Here is a 16,721-nt window from a genome sequence, read left to right on the forward strand (position 1 = left end):
GATTATTTTTAAGTACAAAAGTGACGGAATTCGTCTAAAATAACATACATGATAAATTTAGACAATTGGAACACAATACAATCGCCATACACTACACACCAAAACCAGTACATGAAGAATCCCAGAAACAATTCAAAGAAACTCTCTTATCGATTTCAAAATTCCCGTATCAATATCATAGACAAAGCTTTTAATTGTATCAAGCAGTGACTGTAATATATCAATAACAAATAAAAAAACATAACTAATAGAAGGTATTTAGACAATCTGGTTTATAAAAAGTTTCAGATCTTTTAAATCCCTTTTTTTCTTGTTTATTTGCATAACCCTTGACTACTATTCTGGTCTAAAAAAAAAAACTTTATATGTCGCGCGATAATTCACAATCCGCAGTTACTCTTTGGATGGCAGAAGAACAAAGAAAGCGATTATAACGTTACGTTCCACACTGCAGTTCCTTCTCTAGCATTGATGTTCCCTTAAATATGGTGAGCTGAATGTCCCGCGAGTACTGTGAATACTGTATGCATCAAAGTTAGATATATATACCAACGCATTGGTCAATGACATAAGGGACATAACTAAACTTATTTACAGGTTTGAAAATATATTTTTTTCCTTTAAATTTGTATTTCATAAAACATATTAGATGCCATGTGGCACACACATATATACTAAAATGACAAATAAAATGACAAATAAGATGTCACTCAGCGATATATAAACTGGCATGCTCCTAAATTAAAGTTTGTTGCTACAATCAATAAAACAGTGTAAAATTCATTTCAGTAATATGTGATCTACGTAGTTAATATCGCTGATATATGGTTATCGGTCCCTTGGTGAGATATCGGTCAGAATATTGGTACCACGATATTATCAGCGATATTGACCGATATTTATATCACGGATTTTCCTGATATCAGTACCTTTCTTCTTAGTTCTAACATTCGTCTTTCTTCTTACTGCTGCTATTAGTGTTTTATGTCTTAATTGTCGATTGTTAGTGTTAAATGATAGTGTTTCAAGTCTTAACGAGTTCCCACATGCTACAATTGTTAGTGTTTTGCAAGTTGCAAAACTGATTTGTTAGTGTTAAATTGCTAGATATACAAATTCAGCATGATATTAAAACTACCAATATCTCAAATAACGGTCCTTGACCGATCCGATTTTTTACCGCATAACTACTTAGTATGTGATATCATTTATCTTTGGGCTTACCCGCTCATCACTCATCTTCCGGAAACCCAATTTCTTGGTCCATATCGACTCGGCTTCTTCAGCAGCAGGAAGCACAAGGAGTTCAACACCCAATGACAGAAGTAACTCCTCGATACAAAAGAAAAGAGCTCGGAAATACCCCTGCAAGCACACAGCATTCTGATAAGCCTTTATCTGAACCAACAAATAACTGGAAAGTGGAAACCATCTAGTCAACACCCACCTTCCCTTGGTGTTGTCTACTTGTAGCCACTAGCGGGAGCTCAGCAACCTCCCGCCCAAAAACTCTCAAGAGACCCGCAGATACTACTATCGGTCTGCGCATGTATGTTAAAATAATGATCAAGAAATAGCAAGAGGTGAATATATAACTATTAATATAACAAAAGAGGGTGTGTTAGGAATAGTATCTAAGACACAACCTCTATTTTTTATTGTTTTTCTTTGGCAAATTTACAACAATGCCATCCAACCCATGTTTTTGTTTTTTGCTTTTTGTGTATTCAACCCTTCAACTTCTTACACCCACTTAGCTTTCTAAAAACTTTATAAAATGTCATTTTGACCCCCTCTCGAGTTTTACGTGCTTATTTTTATGTGTGTGGGTCAAATATAATACGTTTTCGTGCTTATTTTTATGTACGCTTTTTGTTGGTTTGCGTTTTGTTCAGAAATGAGTCGGGTCAAATATAAAACGTTTTCACTAGGCGGAATAAATTCGAGTTACTTTACGTTTCGACTCCTCCGTGACGCGTGGTACTATTTTCTTACGTGCTTATTTATAAATACAAGTTGGTTTACTTTTCGACATAATTTTTCTCTATAATGAGTCATGTCAAATATAATACGTTTCCGTGCTTATTTTCATATCCCACGTTTTCGTGCTTATTTTTATGTCCCTTTTCAATTGGTCAACGTTTTGACGTAAATTTTGTTCGAAATCAAGTCGGGTCAAATATTTGACAGTATAAGTTCGATTTACTTAAAGTTTCGACGCCATACTAGTTAGAGAACAAATTGGAAACGTTGTAAAAACAGGGATATAGACAAAGAAAGAAGTAATACCCTGCCATTAGAACGACACAATATATTCCTCCAAACTCTTGCCCAGATATATTTCTCCTGCATATTGAAGCAAGTCATGATGATGATATCGTTCATAAAGCCTTTATAGTTTAAATACCTATGTGCTTAATGACACATAATTACCTATTAAAAGAAAACGGGTGAAACACAAGATCATTATGCTATCTAATTGTCATCATCTAACATCACACACATGGCCTACAGTGATAACTGATAAGGATGGAAAATTGTGCCCCGAGAAACCAAAATCTGATAGATTTTATGAAAAGATTGGGTAAAAATGTAAAATATCATCTGTAGCAATTTTAGCTTTAGCTTTTCTTATCATTTACATAGACATGCAAAACTACAATTGTTCTGGTAATGGGTATAAAAGCGAGGATCCAGTGCTGTGAACGTATAACTATAACTATAACTATAACTATAACTATGCCCAAGATTAACTTTAGCTTTAGATTCTTTAATAACTATTTGCATTAATAACTATGCCCAAACTTATTATCAAGTACAATAACAAGGCAACTTACCCGTACACCATTACAGGTATCAGATCACGCCCAGACTTTGCAACAATGGGATCAAAACACTCCTGCATACAGATACCACGTAACTTTAGCCAAACAAAATTTTAAATATATATATATATATATATATACATACATAGGGGTGGGTTAACGTACAATATTCCTTAACGTACGATGCGTACAAGATGAAATTACGCACGTTATAAAACTTAAAACCCTAATCACGCATGTTGAAAAACCATACATGACGCATGTTGAAAAACCATACATGACGCATGTTGAAAGCCACAATTACGCATGAACATAATCACGCATGTACAAAAACAGAAATCACACATGGGGTAAAAACCTAATCACGCGTGTTATAAAACTAATTACGCATGTTATTCATCTCTTACGCATTGTATGTTAAGGGATATTGTATTTTACACTTTCACTATATATATATATATATATATATATATAGGGAGGGGCTCATGCGAGAACCACCCTTATTGTGAGAACCTTGAGAACCAATGTGAACACAACCTAAAATAGCTAAAAAAACCTAACCCCCCCCTCCCCCCCAAGCTAAATGCTAAAAAAACCTCCCCCCCCCCCCAAAAAAAAAAACCTAAACCCCCCTTCCCCACCCCCTATAAATATCCGGAAAAGGTATATGAAAGCAGAAATGTTGATCAGTGAAAAAAATCTACTGCTTAATTTGATAAGACAAATCTTGTTATTTTTGCTTGCATTTTCTTATCTTTTCTACGTGTTTAAGCTGAGATTATTATCTTAAGTATGTATGTACGTAGCTAAAAATAAAATATAAACACCAAGCAGTCTTTAGCACAATGGTAATAGGCAAGCCACATTTTATAATAAAACTAGCAACAATAACAAAAAAAAAATTAAAAAATAAACATACTCGAAAAATGGCAGCAGCACTTGACAGTAGCGGCAAATGTTCAGGATAGCGGCTTTTTCCACTTAACATCCGCCACCTAATTTCATTTGGAGATCCACTAACACCACCTTTCTCTATGTGTTTCTTGTTAATCGCACTCAAAATCGAACCTGAAACTACAGCTGCTCCATTGACAACCACGTCTTGAATAGCACCATGGATCATATCACAGTGATTGCAACAAAACCATTTATCTAATGGAAGTTCCTGGTTACGAATTTACGATTAAAGAATATAGTTTAATATTTAGTTGCCTAAAAGTACATCAAGTGATTATTTTTATTTATATACAACAATGATTCTGTAGCTTACCTTCAAATCACATCTCCCGCTTTCTCTTAAACAGCCAACATGGTATTCCTTCTCACACTAGGCAGTATGAAACACAAATGTTACAATAATTGAACAAAACATAATTATAAACGGAACAGAAAAGGATCATGCATACTTGATCACATAACATCACTGTTCGATCGTCAAATTCAGCAACACTAAAATCATGGGCCCTGATAGAGGAACACAAAAACAGATTTGTAAACTTAATGCAAATTTAAAGAAGTGTGAACACAACTAATACAAGGAACGTATCAAATAATGATGAACAAATTATGATACAGCACTATAAAGATAGATAAAGAAGTTAACGAAAAAATACATTATTTTTTTACAAATATTAAGCCTATCCAAATAATCACCTCTGCATTTTGACTAGATACTATATGGAAAAAAAGAAGATATACGGTTGCCAAATTATGTTCTTTAGCTGCTCTTTATGATTCGGTACACAACTGATACAAGTTGAATATTGGAAGACGACTACAAATACACTTTTGACGTGTTATTACTTGCTAGAAGTATGTTCTGTAATTTTCACCCTTGATAACACAAAAATGCATAGTTCCAAATTTGAATTCTTGAAATGATGAAGAATTGCATATGTGGAACTATTAGAATGAGTGAATGGCTATAAAGACTCAGTTGCATCTCTATATTTAACAAATTAAACCCACTTTTGTAGATATGTCATATATTTCATTTTCTATTGAATAATTAAACCACAAAATACTAATCTATGTGGTTAATGATGTGGTAAAAAATTGGATATCGGTCAAGGACCGGTATATGAGATATAGGTTATCACGGTGGGATATCGATGGAATATCGGTAATTTTAATATCATGCAGAACTTATACATATATAACAATTTAACACTAACAATCAGTATACTCGCCTACCATTAACAAATTAACCTTTGCAACTTGCAAAACACTAACAACTGTAGCAAGTAGGAACTGATTCAGACTTAAAACACTAATAGCAGCAATAAGAAGAAAGACGAACGGTAGAGCTAAAAAGAAAGGTACTGATATCGGGAAAATCGATGATATATCGGTAAATATCACCAATAATATTGATACCGATATTTGACACCAATATTTACATGGGGACCGATATATCACCGATATTAACCGCATAGTCTATGATGTCAGCCAATCAAACATTATCACTATAACTAAGTGTAATTATAGTTTTTTAATCAACCTCAGAGCACAAATGCATTCTTAGTAAGTGGGTATAAGCATCACATATGATTAAAAAAAAAAAAGCTGTGTCCTTAACAAACCAGAACACCTGAACCTCTCTAGCTTGAGTTACATGCAAATATAAAGACTTTCCTGTTGTTTAAATCTTATTTAGAGCAACATCTCCCTTCTCACAGAAAACAAAATCAAGTACTTATACATCATGCCAGATATATATGAAACATAAACATCATATTAACACCACTAACATATGAAAGATAAATTTGAGCTGGCATCCACAAACCTGCAAATAACACAGCCACCAGTTTCGTATTCTCTGACTTTAACAACCCGGGTCAATCGAATAACAATCGGTCTGAACTCTGCAGCAGCTTTTCTACCAGAACCAACACTGTCTCTACAGTACGGACAGTGCCAATCTTCAGAAGGTACACCCTCCAGTCCCAAACAAACTGCAAGAAAGAAGCCATGTATATTAGTTCAACATTGTAAGTACATACTAGTCATACATTTTTCAATGTCATAACAAATTTTAGATATATCTATGTGTACGTAGATTTCAAACACACTACACGTAACATTAGTGTTGATTCACAGATAATATAAAGAAAACCCAGGCAACACATGCGTTTAAATACAGAGAAATTTGCATCTGTCTACAAACCAAGATATTAAACTGCTGGCACATAGAGAGGATACATGTAAATAAAAGGGTTTTAATGCACACTTACTCAGGAAGTAGATGTGTATTGATGAATAGAACTATGTCAATACAGTATAGAAGAAATACATAAATAATGACATGTTGTCTATGCAGTTAATATCTGTGATATATCACCGATATATCAGTTATCGGTCCCCATGTAAAATATCAGTGTCAAACATCGGTCAGAATATTAGTACCAATATTATCGGCGATACTGACCGATATTTGACTGATATATAACTAATTTTCCCGATATCAGTACCTTTCTTCTTAGTTCTACCATTTGTCTTTCTTCTTATTGCTGCCATTAGTGTTTTAAGTCTTAAATGTTTACTGTTAATGTTAAATGTTAGTGTTTTAAGTCTTAGCAGTTCACACTTGCTACTATTGTTAGTGTTTGCAAAAGGTTAATTTGTTAATGGTAGGAGAGTATACTGAATTGTTAGTGTAAGATTGCTATATATAGAAATTCTGCATAATATTAAAATTACCAATATCCACCGCGATAACCTATATCTCAAATATCGGTCCTTGACCGATATCCGATATTTTACCGCATTAACTGCATAGCATGTAAAAAAAGGGCTTTTAATGCACACTTAGTCATGAAGCAGATGTTTATTGACAAATAGAAATATGTCAATACAGTATAGAAGAAATACATAAATAATGACATCTTGTTAACATAAAGAGAATAAAAAAAAAGAAAAAAAATAGTGGATTAAATAAGAATGCAATATTATTGTAATGAACAGATAAAGCTCGACCTGCATGGAAAGCACGAGGGCACCCATCACAAATAACTAGTTCTCCTCTATCTCCACATACTGCACACATATCATCACTGTTGCTGGTTGTAATACTTTGTCCATTTGCAAGCAACATAGCTATATCATGGAGTGTAAGCCCATTAGGAATATAAATATGACGATAGCTGCACATGAACAGAGCTATCGCTATTAGAACACAGTGCCCAATAATTCAATAATCTATTAGAACTTGCTTCCAGAACAGCACTCACGGTTGACGTTTGGCAGCCCATCCAGCATGAGCTTCAAACTGTGAAGGACTGATCTGCCGAAAGAAAATATCAGTGTAAATAAGAAAACAGATTCTGTTCAGAAAACCAGAAAGTTGTCTGGGAAAGAAAATAAAGTTTACCTCGGTGTCACAATGGCTACAAACTATACCATTCCCATGCTTGTAACCATCTAGTATTTTCTGCCAAAATATGTCTTGTATAAGAGATGAACATGCACAACATAAATAGAGTATCCAATGTTCAAATTAAATAACATTCACCTTTCCTCTGGCATAGTAAGCCAATTCAGTCCCGTCGGGAAGCCCATTCGGCATAAAAAGTAGACGATGCAAATCATTATCCCTGTCATCATATAAAAGAGATTTTCTAAATAAAAAAGTTAAGGCAAGACAGTAAAAGCAATAAAAAACAAAAGCAAAGCAAAAATACATGCCTCACATGCGCCATAAAATGAAACTTTATAATAATAACTTAGAGCCCTCGAAGTCCAGTGTAAGATAGTACAAGTTACATCAGCAGATAAAATAACAAAAAAAAGTCATGGAAAACAGACTACCTTTTCTTATGGCTACCTTCAGCGCTTCGTTTAGTTTCAAAAGCAGTGCTAGATGTGTATGACTTTGGTCTGCAAAATACATGTAAAATGAGCTAGGAGATATGTGTGTATGTATGTATGCAAAGAAAGAAGCGATATCAAGAAATCAGCCATGAGGGGTAACTATTTTTTACTTTCACAGACTCATAAACAAACATTACAATGTGAAACATGAGCAAAGAATGAGTAGAGCACACCCAAAACGCATTGCATGGGACCTCTCTTGGATCCTATGCAAGTTTGGCTTTCAATATTTTTGTTTATGGACACACTGTACACAGGTTAATGTGTGTATGTAAACATTTATACATATAAGCAAACTACAATATGTTTCATAATCATATATGAATTGCATACTTCTCAGTGTCAATTTCTTTATTCTTCTTTTAAACAGATAAGCCTCACCTACAACAGATCCCATGTATGCTTTAACATGTATGTATAGACATTGATGCATAATTGCAAACACACATACATATATAAAAATGTAGCAGTTTGATTGTGTAAGAGAGAGAGAGAAAAGATAAAAGAAGAATAAAGAAAGGGCATACTTCTTAAACGGGCATTTCCGCTCTTTCCATGTCTCGGTAACAATTGGTTGAGGTTCCACAGGGAAACTCTTAGGATAAAAATAGTACGGGCTAGAACCATCTTCTCTCGCGTAGCTGGTGAAGCAAAGAGAAGAATAATCAAATACTTGTTAAATTGATAATCTTTAGAATTTGCAATTCATCTAATGTCATTTACTATAGTCTAAGAGTAATCAAGATAAAATTCAAATATTCGCAAATGTCATCCAGAAATGAGCCACTAAAGTATAAAAACCCAAACGTATACAACCCAAATATTAGAAGAAAAAAAAACCTCAACAGAAAGGTTAGGTATAGAGCATAGTCACACGGTTCGCAGTACGCTCCAGTACTGGAACGTAGAACGGGATCGCAATTCGCTAGGTCTCTAAAATTCAGTTCGAGTGGGGGTAGGCTCATTTCGGATCGCTCCGGTACGATGTACCATATGATGTGGTACGATGTACCGGTTAAACTTTGTGCTATTTTTATAAATTTATAAGTTAAGGAGAAAATTTAAACTAGTGAGGATAGAGGGGGTTAATGTTAAAATACACAAACTAATTTTACACTTTTTATGCAAAGTTTAAAAGTTTTAGGGATTAAATGTGAACTAGTGAAATATAAAGGGGTTAAATGTTAAAACACCTAAAGTCATTTAAACCCTAGAAGGCTTAAACGCAGGAACACACCGCTGCTCTTCCTGGCCGGCAGAAATTGCAGCTGTTCTTTCTCACTGCTCATCCTCTCCATTTCCAGCGACTTTCCAATCGCTTAATCGAACAATTAAGCGAGTTTGAGGTTCCCATTTAATAAAGAAAGGTGTTTCGCAAATCAGCAATTTACGATCACTAAATCAACAGGTACGACGTTCGGAACGCTAATTTCAATGCCAAATTTGCGATTTGAAGCGTTCCCGGAACACGTCCGTACTGCGATTCGGTACAGACGAACTGGATCGTAGATCGTGGCTATCCTAGCAATTTATGTGACTATGGTATAGACATTTCCAGAATATCATACAAGCACACATGTTACGTATCGTGTGCATGTGTTTAAAGAGGCATACTGACACAAATAGTAAAATTTGAAGAAGAAAGTTCAATTTAACTATTTAGAGCAAATGAGTTCTAACTATATCACAATGCATTATCTCTATTTGTTCTATCCAATTTGCATCATAGCCATAAAGCAAAATACAAACTAAGATAGTGTGTATCACAAAAAGTTTCCAAGTTGTATATTCACTACAAGTACACATCGAAACATGTACAATACATACAGAAGCTTGATTATCCTTTTAACCTCGAAGCAAGACTAATACCATAAAAAGTATAAAAATATATGAGAAACGGTTTGCACCTTGTTGTTGAATGATACAAGTTCATAAGCTTCATATGATGGTTGTTGTCTATATTAGCCATGTCCATGTGTCTTAGAAGACTCCCTGCAAATTAAATAAAAATTCAAGCAATATTGAGATATCAAGAAGAAGTAATAGCTTGCTCTTTAAGTAGTTCAGTATTCAAAACAACATGTTTTATTTTATGTTGCCATTGCCAAAATCATTCTCAACATCAATCTCATGTATATAGTTATATAGTTATACTACTACTCCATACATCCATTATACCTCCTTCAGTATCTCCAAGGAAAACTATTAATATGCCGTTAGTCCACAAATAAAAATGATGTCACCTTTCCAAACCTGGAGGAGTTCCTCGTTGACAGACGAACCAGCTACCATTTTTATTGCTTCGTCTACTGTGCTGAGAGGAGCAGTCTTCATTGCCTGAATTATACTGTAAATAGGTTTTCCGTTCTCCAAAAATATGTGATTATTAGGGTGCTTCGTTTTTCCACCAGCATGTTGTTCAAACTCATGAGCACGTAGAACCTGCGTGTGTCATTCAACCATTAAGCAAGTGTAGCAGTCCAATACCAAAATTCCAAAATTCATCCGTTTAAAAACACAAGAGAATCTTACGTTAGAAAAATTACATGTTGCACAGCCACATAAATAGCCACAATCCTTGATAATTCCAATAAGCTCCCCCTGGATTTATGCAAATGGATATAAAAATGCGAGTTTCTGTTATGAATTATGATAAAGTTTTTAGCTAAAATTATTAGTAAAGAACTGAATACATATGAAACTTACAGAAGCAGAAATATATTTCACTTTTGCTCCCTCGAGAATCCGAGTTGATAAGAGTCTTTTAACAGTTGTAGGATAACCATCAGGAGCAACAGAATCACGAGGTTCATGCAGCCCTTGCTCACTAGTATAAGTTAACCTGGGTACGTTACGGGTCCCATTGACAGAAGCACTGCCGTTAGACTTCAAAGCAGAAGCAGACAATTGATTATCATAGTCTTCCTTACGTTTGCTGAACTTAAATGTAATTTTCCTGATACCAGAAGCAGTACTAGCATGCTTTGGAACCTCGATTACTACATGTGATGTTGACACTGTACCGTTTGTATCATTTGTACCGTGTTCCTCTTGGCTAGAGCTCCCCTCACTGCTTAAGTTCCCGGAACAAGCCGATGTAATTTCACCACAAACAGCTTGGTCTTTCGTAACTGGCTTCCCATCTGGTTGGCTATTAACGGTCTGAAAACTTGAAGAAATATCACGAGGTGATACATTAGGGTTTGAAACCTCAGAACTTATATCATCGTTTGAAGCCTCCTTCGCCTCCTTCTTGGTGCAAGTATCTATAACTGTCTCATTTTGACACTCCTTAACAGACTGATCAGCATAAATCTCCAGTGCAGTGTCATTCAAAGCATGTGTTGTCTGCTTGATTACAGAAGGCTCAATGCCAGTATCCTTTATAGATTGTGGTGTGTGCTTCTTTTCATCAATCTCCAATTTCATATCATCCAGACATTCATTGACAGATTCTTGAACATATGGCTCGGGTTTACTCTCATTTGAAGCCTCTGTTGACTGAATCTTGCCACAAGCATAAATTTCCATCTCGTTTAAATATTTTTTGACGGGCTGTTCAGTAGAATTCTCTACTTCAGTGTCAGTTTTATCTCCTACTATCTGCATAGGATCTTTGTCACTGTCACTTTCAACCTCTGTTCTCTGCATTCTACCATGAGTCACTTGTTCTATCTCGTTCAAACACTCCTTGACAGGCTGCTCAATTACAGGCTCTATTTCCATGTCATTTGAAACCTCTGATGAGTGCTTCCCACCGGAAGAATCTAGCTCCATGTCATATGAAACTTCTTTAACAGACTGCTCAATAGGATTTGTACCAATATAATCTAAACACTCGGTTCCTTGCTTCATCTCACATATCTGTTGATCTGTCATCTTCAAAGACTGTTGAGCAAGTTCCTCATTAAATGAGTCTTGCATATCACCATTTTGATCTTCGGCTGTTTTCTTTCTACCACATGGCTCTAGTGACAGACCATCTGACGATTCGTTCATATTCTGCTCAACACAAGGCTGAGGTTTAACATCATTTAAACCTTCTGCAGGCAGCCTGCTAGCACAAGGCTCTTCTTCAACGCCTTCTGCAGGCAGCCTGCTAGCACAACGCTCTTCTTCAACGCAAACCATGTCTACCTCTGATTGACTTACAGCACATGAATCTACTTCATCATCAACAGAACCCTCTTTCACCTGCTTTTTAACCACAGGTTCCATATCAGAACCACCTGCTAGCCATCTCCGGTCACGCTTCTGCTGATTCTTCTCACTTTCCATTTCCCCAACATTACTCACCACCACCACACAAGCCTCCCCTTCTCTCATCCTTAATTCACCCCTCCACAACTTCAAAAACTCACATATCAAGCAATTCACACTACAACATACAAATATTCAACCCAAACAACACACCGAAAACCCTAATTCCTAAATTATAACTCAAAACCCCTCACTATACCTCTTCCAGACACCTAAATCACACGATTCCGCCTCTAACACCAGTCATACAACAATCCAACACACTCCTCCTTAATCAACTTCCAAATTCAACGACAATTTAACAACAAATTAACCGCTCAAAATCCGATTCTAACCTACTTCCTCCAAACAACACAAATTCAAACAGCGAAACAACTACTGAATCCTATCAATACACCGTAAACACTCGCAATTTCAATCGCTCGATAAACTATTCATGCATACATGTATGTATATGTATTTGTGTATCATATAAACACACAGAGGTATATAATCTACAGATCTAGAATGAAATTAGGAAAATAAAAGAGAAAAAACTAACCGTAAATGATCGAATTTGAAAACCTAGGGTTTTTTGGTGGTGTGTGTTTGAATCTGCATCTGGTTTTTGTGCGTATTGGAGAACGAATAGAGCGGTAACGAAGGAAACTGAAATATTGTTGTTCGCGGGAGTAAGAAACGAAAAGTCGTGAGATGGGGAAGGCACGAGAAGGGGGGGTGGGTGGGTGGGTGGGGTGGGGGTGGATAGGGTAAAAGGCGAGATGAGTGGGTCCCGGTACAGGTGACTTATTAGAAGCTGACATGTGGTGATGGTAGATGATGACGAAATGAACGGTTTGGATCTTAAACGTAACCTACGTGATAAGGGTAGGGAGTTTAAATTGTTCGACGCTCGAGACTCGTTCGTTATTTAATTTAAAAATGTTTAAAATTTGCTCGTTTAATTCTGTTCGATTGAAAAAGGTATTCGGTTCGAATGGGTTCTATTTGAAACGAACCAAACATGAACAAAGGTCCGCTCAATTAGGTTCGACTCGGTTGGCTCGAATTATTTTTTAATATATATATATATATATATATATATATATATATATATATATATATATATGTATGTATATGGGGTTCATTTGAGAAGAAAAAAAAAAGTGTTCAGTTATAAAACATAAAATAGTTTTTCTCTCATTAATCATTATGTAAAAGTGTAAAATACAATATCCCTTAACGTACAATACGTATGATATAATGAAATCGCATGTTATTAAAAAAACATGCTACAAATCGCATGTTGGTTTTTGGATGAAATCGCATGTTGTTTTTCTTGTAACAATTTCGCATATTGGTATATAAAGCAATTTCGCATGTTGGTTTTTTCAGCATAAATCGCATGTTCAAAATTGAATTCGCACCAGATCGGACAACTGAGATGAGCGCGTACATATTGTACGATAAAAGCTATTGTACGTTAACCTAACTCTATTTATTATTATCTTTAACTAATTAATTTGTCATAAAGACTATCATCCTCGACACTAATATTTTTGCCTACACACATCAAAATTTATCATATACATATTGAAATTTATCATACACACCTCGTAATTCATCCTACACACCTCGTAATTCATCCTACACTTTAAATTAATTTTTTTTCTTCTTTGAAAAAATACTTTTTTTGAAAATAAGTTACAATTTAATGTAGTTTGCTATTAAAAAAAAAAGAAAACTAATAATTAATTATCTATCTAACTTTACCAATATACCCTTCTAATATTAACTACAAAAAATAAATAAAGTAAAATAAAGAATTCTTATTGGTTGAAATTTCATCTTTTTTATTTTTAAATTTATTTTCTCATTTGAACCCTCCACTAGATAATGGATAATATATATATATATATATATATATATATATATATATATATATATATATATATATATATAGGGGACCGCTAGAATGAGAACCACCACGAGTTGTAAGAACCGCGAGAACCACACCATCCGGGTCGCCGTTTACCACGATTTTTTTTACAACTAGATGTGTGTATTATAAACACAGCCGTAAAAAAAAAAATTAAACGCCCCCCCCCCCCCCCCGAGGGGGTAGTTTTTTACACCACAAGTTTGGTGTTTTTATTTTTTTTCTTTTTTCTTTTTTTTTACACCAAACTTGTGGTGTAAAAAACTACCCCCTCGGGGGGGGGGGGGGGGCGTTTAAAATTTTTTTTTACGACTGTGTTTATAATACACACATCTAGTTGTAAAAAAAATCGTGGTAAACGGCGACCCGAATGGTGTGGTTCTCGCGGTTCTTACAACTCGGGGTGGTTCTCATTTTAGCGCAATTCTCTATATATATATATATATAGGATTCGGTTCAAGAGTAAACCAATCTCAGTTGCGAGAGAGAACCATGGGAACTCCCCTCATTCAATAACATATTTACACATCACAAATAACCAAATTAAATCAAAAAGACATTTTAGTCTTTTATTCTCCATGTCACATCATTTCTCTATCTTCTTCTTTTAAAATAAATCCCTTAGGGTGAAGGGAGTAGTTAGACACTTGAAATAGGTAAACTCCCAAGTCGCCCAATCAAACAGTGTCATGTCATTTTACCTATTTTGTTTGAGTTTTTTCTTAAAAGGTGTTGAGGGAAAACTATTTACCATTTTGGTGTTCCCTACAAACTATTTACCAAAATTGTGTTTTCATTACTTTTTATTAACTTATTCATTGTCACATTTATTTATTGGATTGTCGTTCCAAAAAAAATATTTATTGGATTAACAAATTAAGAAAAAGACAGGTTCTCTCATATTTTAGTGGGTTCAAATTAATTTTATTCAATTAATCATATTTTTTTCCATCAACACACTACAGTGCTTTTTATTATTATTATTTTATTTTCTTACAAACTTATTATATTTCATTTTCTTTTTTAATCAAATAAACTCATTATATTTCATTTTCTTTTTTAGATCAATTGAGTGATTTTTATCTTTATATTATTATCTTAGCAACTCATTATGTTTCAACTTTTTTCGATCAACTAATGTTAAATACATAAAATATAAATCATCTCAAATAAATTTGAAGAATGAAATACGAAGCATAACAAACATAATCGAACATTACAAATGTCAAATACAAACAAAAATAAAAATGTCAAATAAAGACTATTGATGTCAATGCCAAAAAAAATAAAAGAAAACATGTAAAAAAATCAACTTGCTTGGTGACCCCGACACGATAAGCTATAGCTTTTAGTTGTGATTTGTGAAACTTATCATTAAAGTTGTTGATAAAATGACTTAAGCAATACCTAGAATAATGAATTAAGCGGGTTGATTTTTTTGACATGTTTGCTTTTAATTTGTTTGGCATTGAGATCCATAATGACTCGACTTTATTTGACATTTCTATTTTCGTTTGTATTTGACATTTTTAATGTTCGATTATCTTTGTTATGATTTGTGTTTCATTCTTTAAATTTATTTGAGATGATTTATATTTTTGTATTCGACACTAATTGATCTGAAAAAAGTTGAAATATAATGAGTTGCTAAGAAAATAAAATAAAAATAAAAAGCACTCAGTTGATTAAAAAAATGAAATATAATGAGTTTAGTTGTAAGAAAAAAAGAAAACGAAATCTAATGAGTTTGTATGAAAAAAATACAAATAAGAAATAGTACATGTATTGATGGAAAAAATATAAATAAATAAATAAATATGTGATTAATTGAATAAAAAGTAAAAAATTTGAAGCAACTGAAACCTGAGAGGGAATGTGCCTTTTATTAAATCCATAAATTCATTAATCTAATAAATAAATAAGACAATGAAAAAGTAATGAAAACACTATTTTGGCAAATAGTTTGTAAGGAATAGAGCTGTAAAATGTTCAACAAACAGTTTGTGAACCGTTCGGTGGGAAGTTCGTTTGTGTTCGCTCGTTTATTAGACAAACGAACACGAACAAGAAATTTCGTTCGTTTAGCTAAATGAACAAACATGAACAAAGGTCGCGTTCGTTCATTTATGTTCGTGAACATTTGGTAACATGTTCGTTTGTGTTCGATAGTTTTAGTGTTTTTGTTACTTTTTATTAACTTATTCATTGTCACATTTATTTATTGGATTGTCGTTCCAAAAAAAATATTCGACTAACAGATTAAGAAAAAGACAGGTTCTCTCATATTTTAGTTGGTTCATATTAATTTTATTCAATTAATCATATTTTTTTTTCCATCAACACATTACAGTGCTTTTTATCATTGTTTTATTTTCTTACAAACTCATTATATTTCATTTTCTTTTTTTATCAAATAAACTCATTATATTTCATTTTCTTTGTTCGATCAATTTAGTGATTTTTATCTTTATATTATTATCTTAGCAACTCATCATGTTTCAACTTTTTTCGATCAACTAATGTTAAATACATAAAATATAAATCATCTCAAATAAATTTGAAGAATAAAATACGAAGCATAATAAACATAATCAAACATTACAAATGTCAAATACAAACAAAAATAAAAATGTCAAATAAAGACTATTGAGGTCAATGCCAAAAAAATTAAAAGAAAACATGTAAAAAAATCAGCTTACTTAGTGACCCCGACACGATAACCTATAGCTTTTAGTTGTGACTTGTGAAACTTATTATTAAAGTTGTTGATAAAATGACTTAAGCAATACCTAGAAGAATGAATTAAGCGGGTTGATTTTTTTGACATGTTTGCTTTTAATTTGTTTGGC

General features: G+C 33.8%; 1 protein-coding gene across 1 annotated transcript; it reads right to left on the minus strand.

Moving 5' to 3' along the window:
- Positions 1-126: 126 nt before the first annotated feature.
- LOC110868422 lies at positions 127-12,676 on the minus strand. The gene is made up of 19 exons (XM_022117580.1): positions 10,401-12,676; positions 10,227-10,295; positions 9,938-10,136; positions 9,602-9,686; positions 8,222-8,335; positions 7,632-7,700; positions 7,336-7,417; positions 7,195-7,254; positions 7,055-7,107; positions 6,801-6,967; positions 5,611-5,779; positions 4,232-4,289; positions 4,096-4,152; positions 3,745-3,990; positions 2,838-2,899; positions 2,290-2,346; positions 1,448-1,541; positions 1,225-1,365; positions 127-520 (listed from the first exon to the last, which is right to left on the minus strand). The coding sequence occupies exons 1-19, from the start codon at positions 12,018-12,020 to the stop codon at positions 437-439; spliced, it is 3,486 nt and encodes a 1,161-aa protein (XP_021973272.1). The 5' UTR covers positions 12,021-12,676; the 3' UTR covers positions 127-436.
- Positions 12,677-16,721: the final 4,045 nt, after the last annotated feature.

The sequence above is a fragment of the Helianthus annuus genome, chromosome 7 (assembly GCF_002127325.2).
Source record: "Helianthus annuus cultivar XRQ/B chromosome 7, HanXRQr2.0-SUNRISE, whole genome shotgun sequence".
NCBI classification, from domain to species: Eukaryota; Viridiplantae; Streptophyta; class Magnoliopsida; order Asterales; family Asteraceae; genus Helianthus; species Helianthus annuus.

What these genes read in the sequence shown, in the direction of transcription:
- LOC110868422 (XM_022117580.1), bottom strand. Translation starts at nt 12,020, where the DNA reads ATGAGAGAAGGGGAGGCTTGTGTGGTGGTGGTGAGTAATGTTGGGGAA. An exon ending in CGGAAATGCCCGTTTAAGAA is followed by an intron (nt 7,701 to 8,221) that starts GTATGCCCTTTC and finishes TGTATTTTGCAG; the next exon opens with ACCAAAGTCATACACATCTA. An exon ending in TGGGCTGCCAAACGTCAACC is followed by an intron (nt 6,968 to 7,054) that starts GTGAGTGCTGTT and finishes GTTCATGTGCAG; the next exon opens with CTATCGTCATATTTATATTC.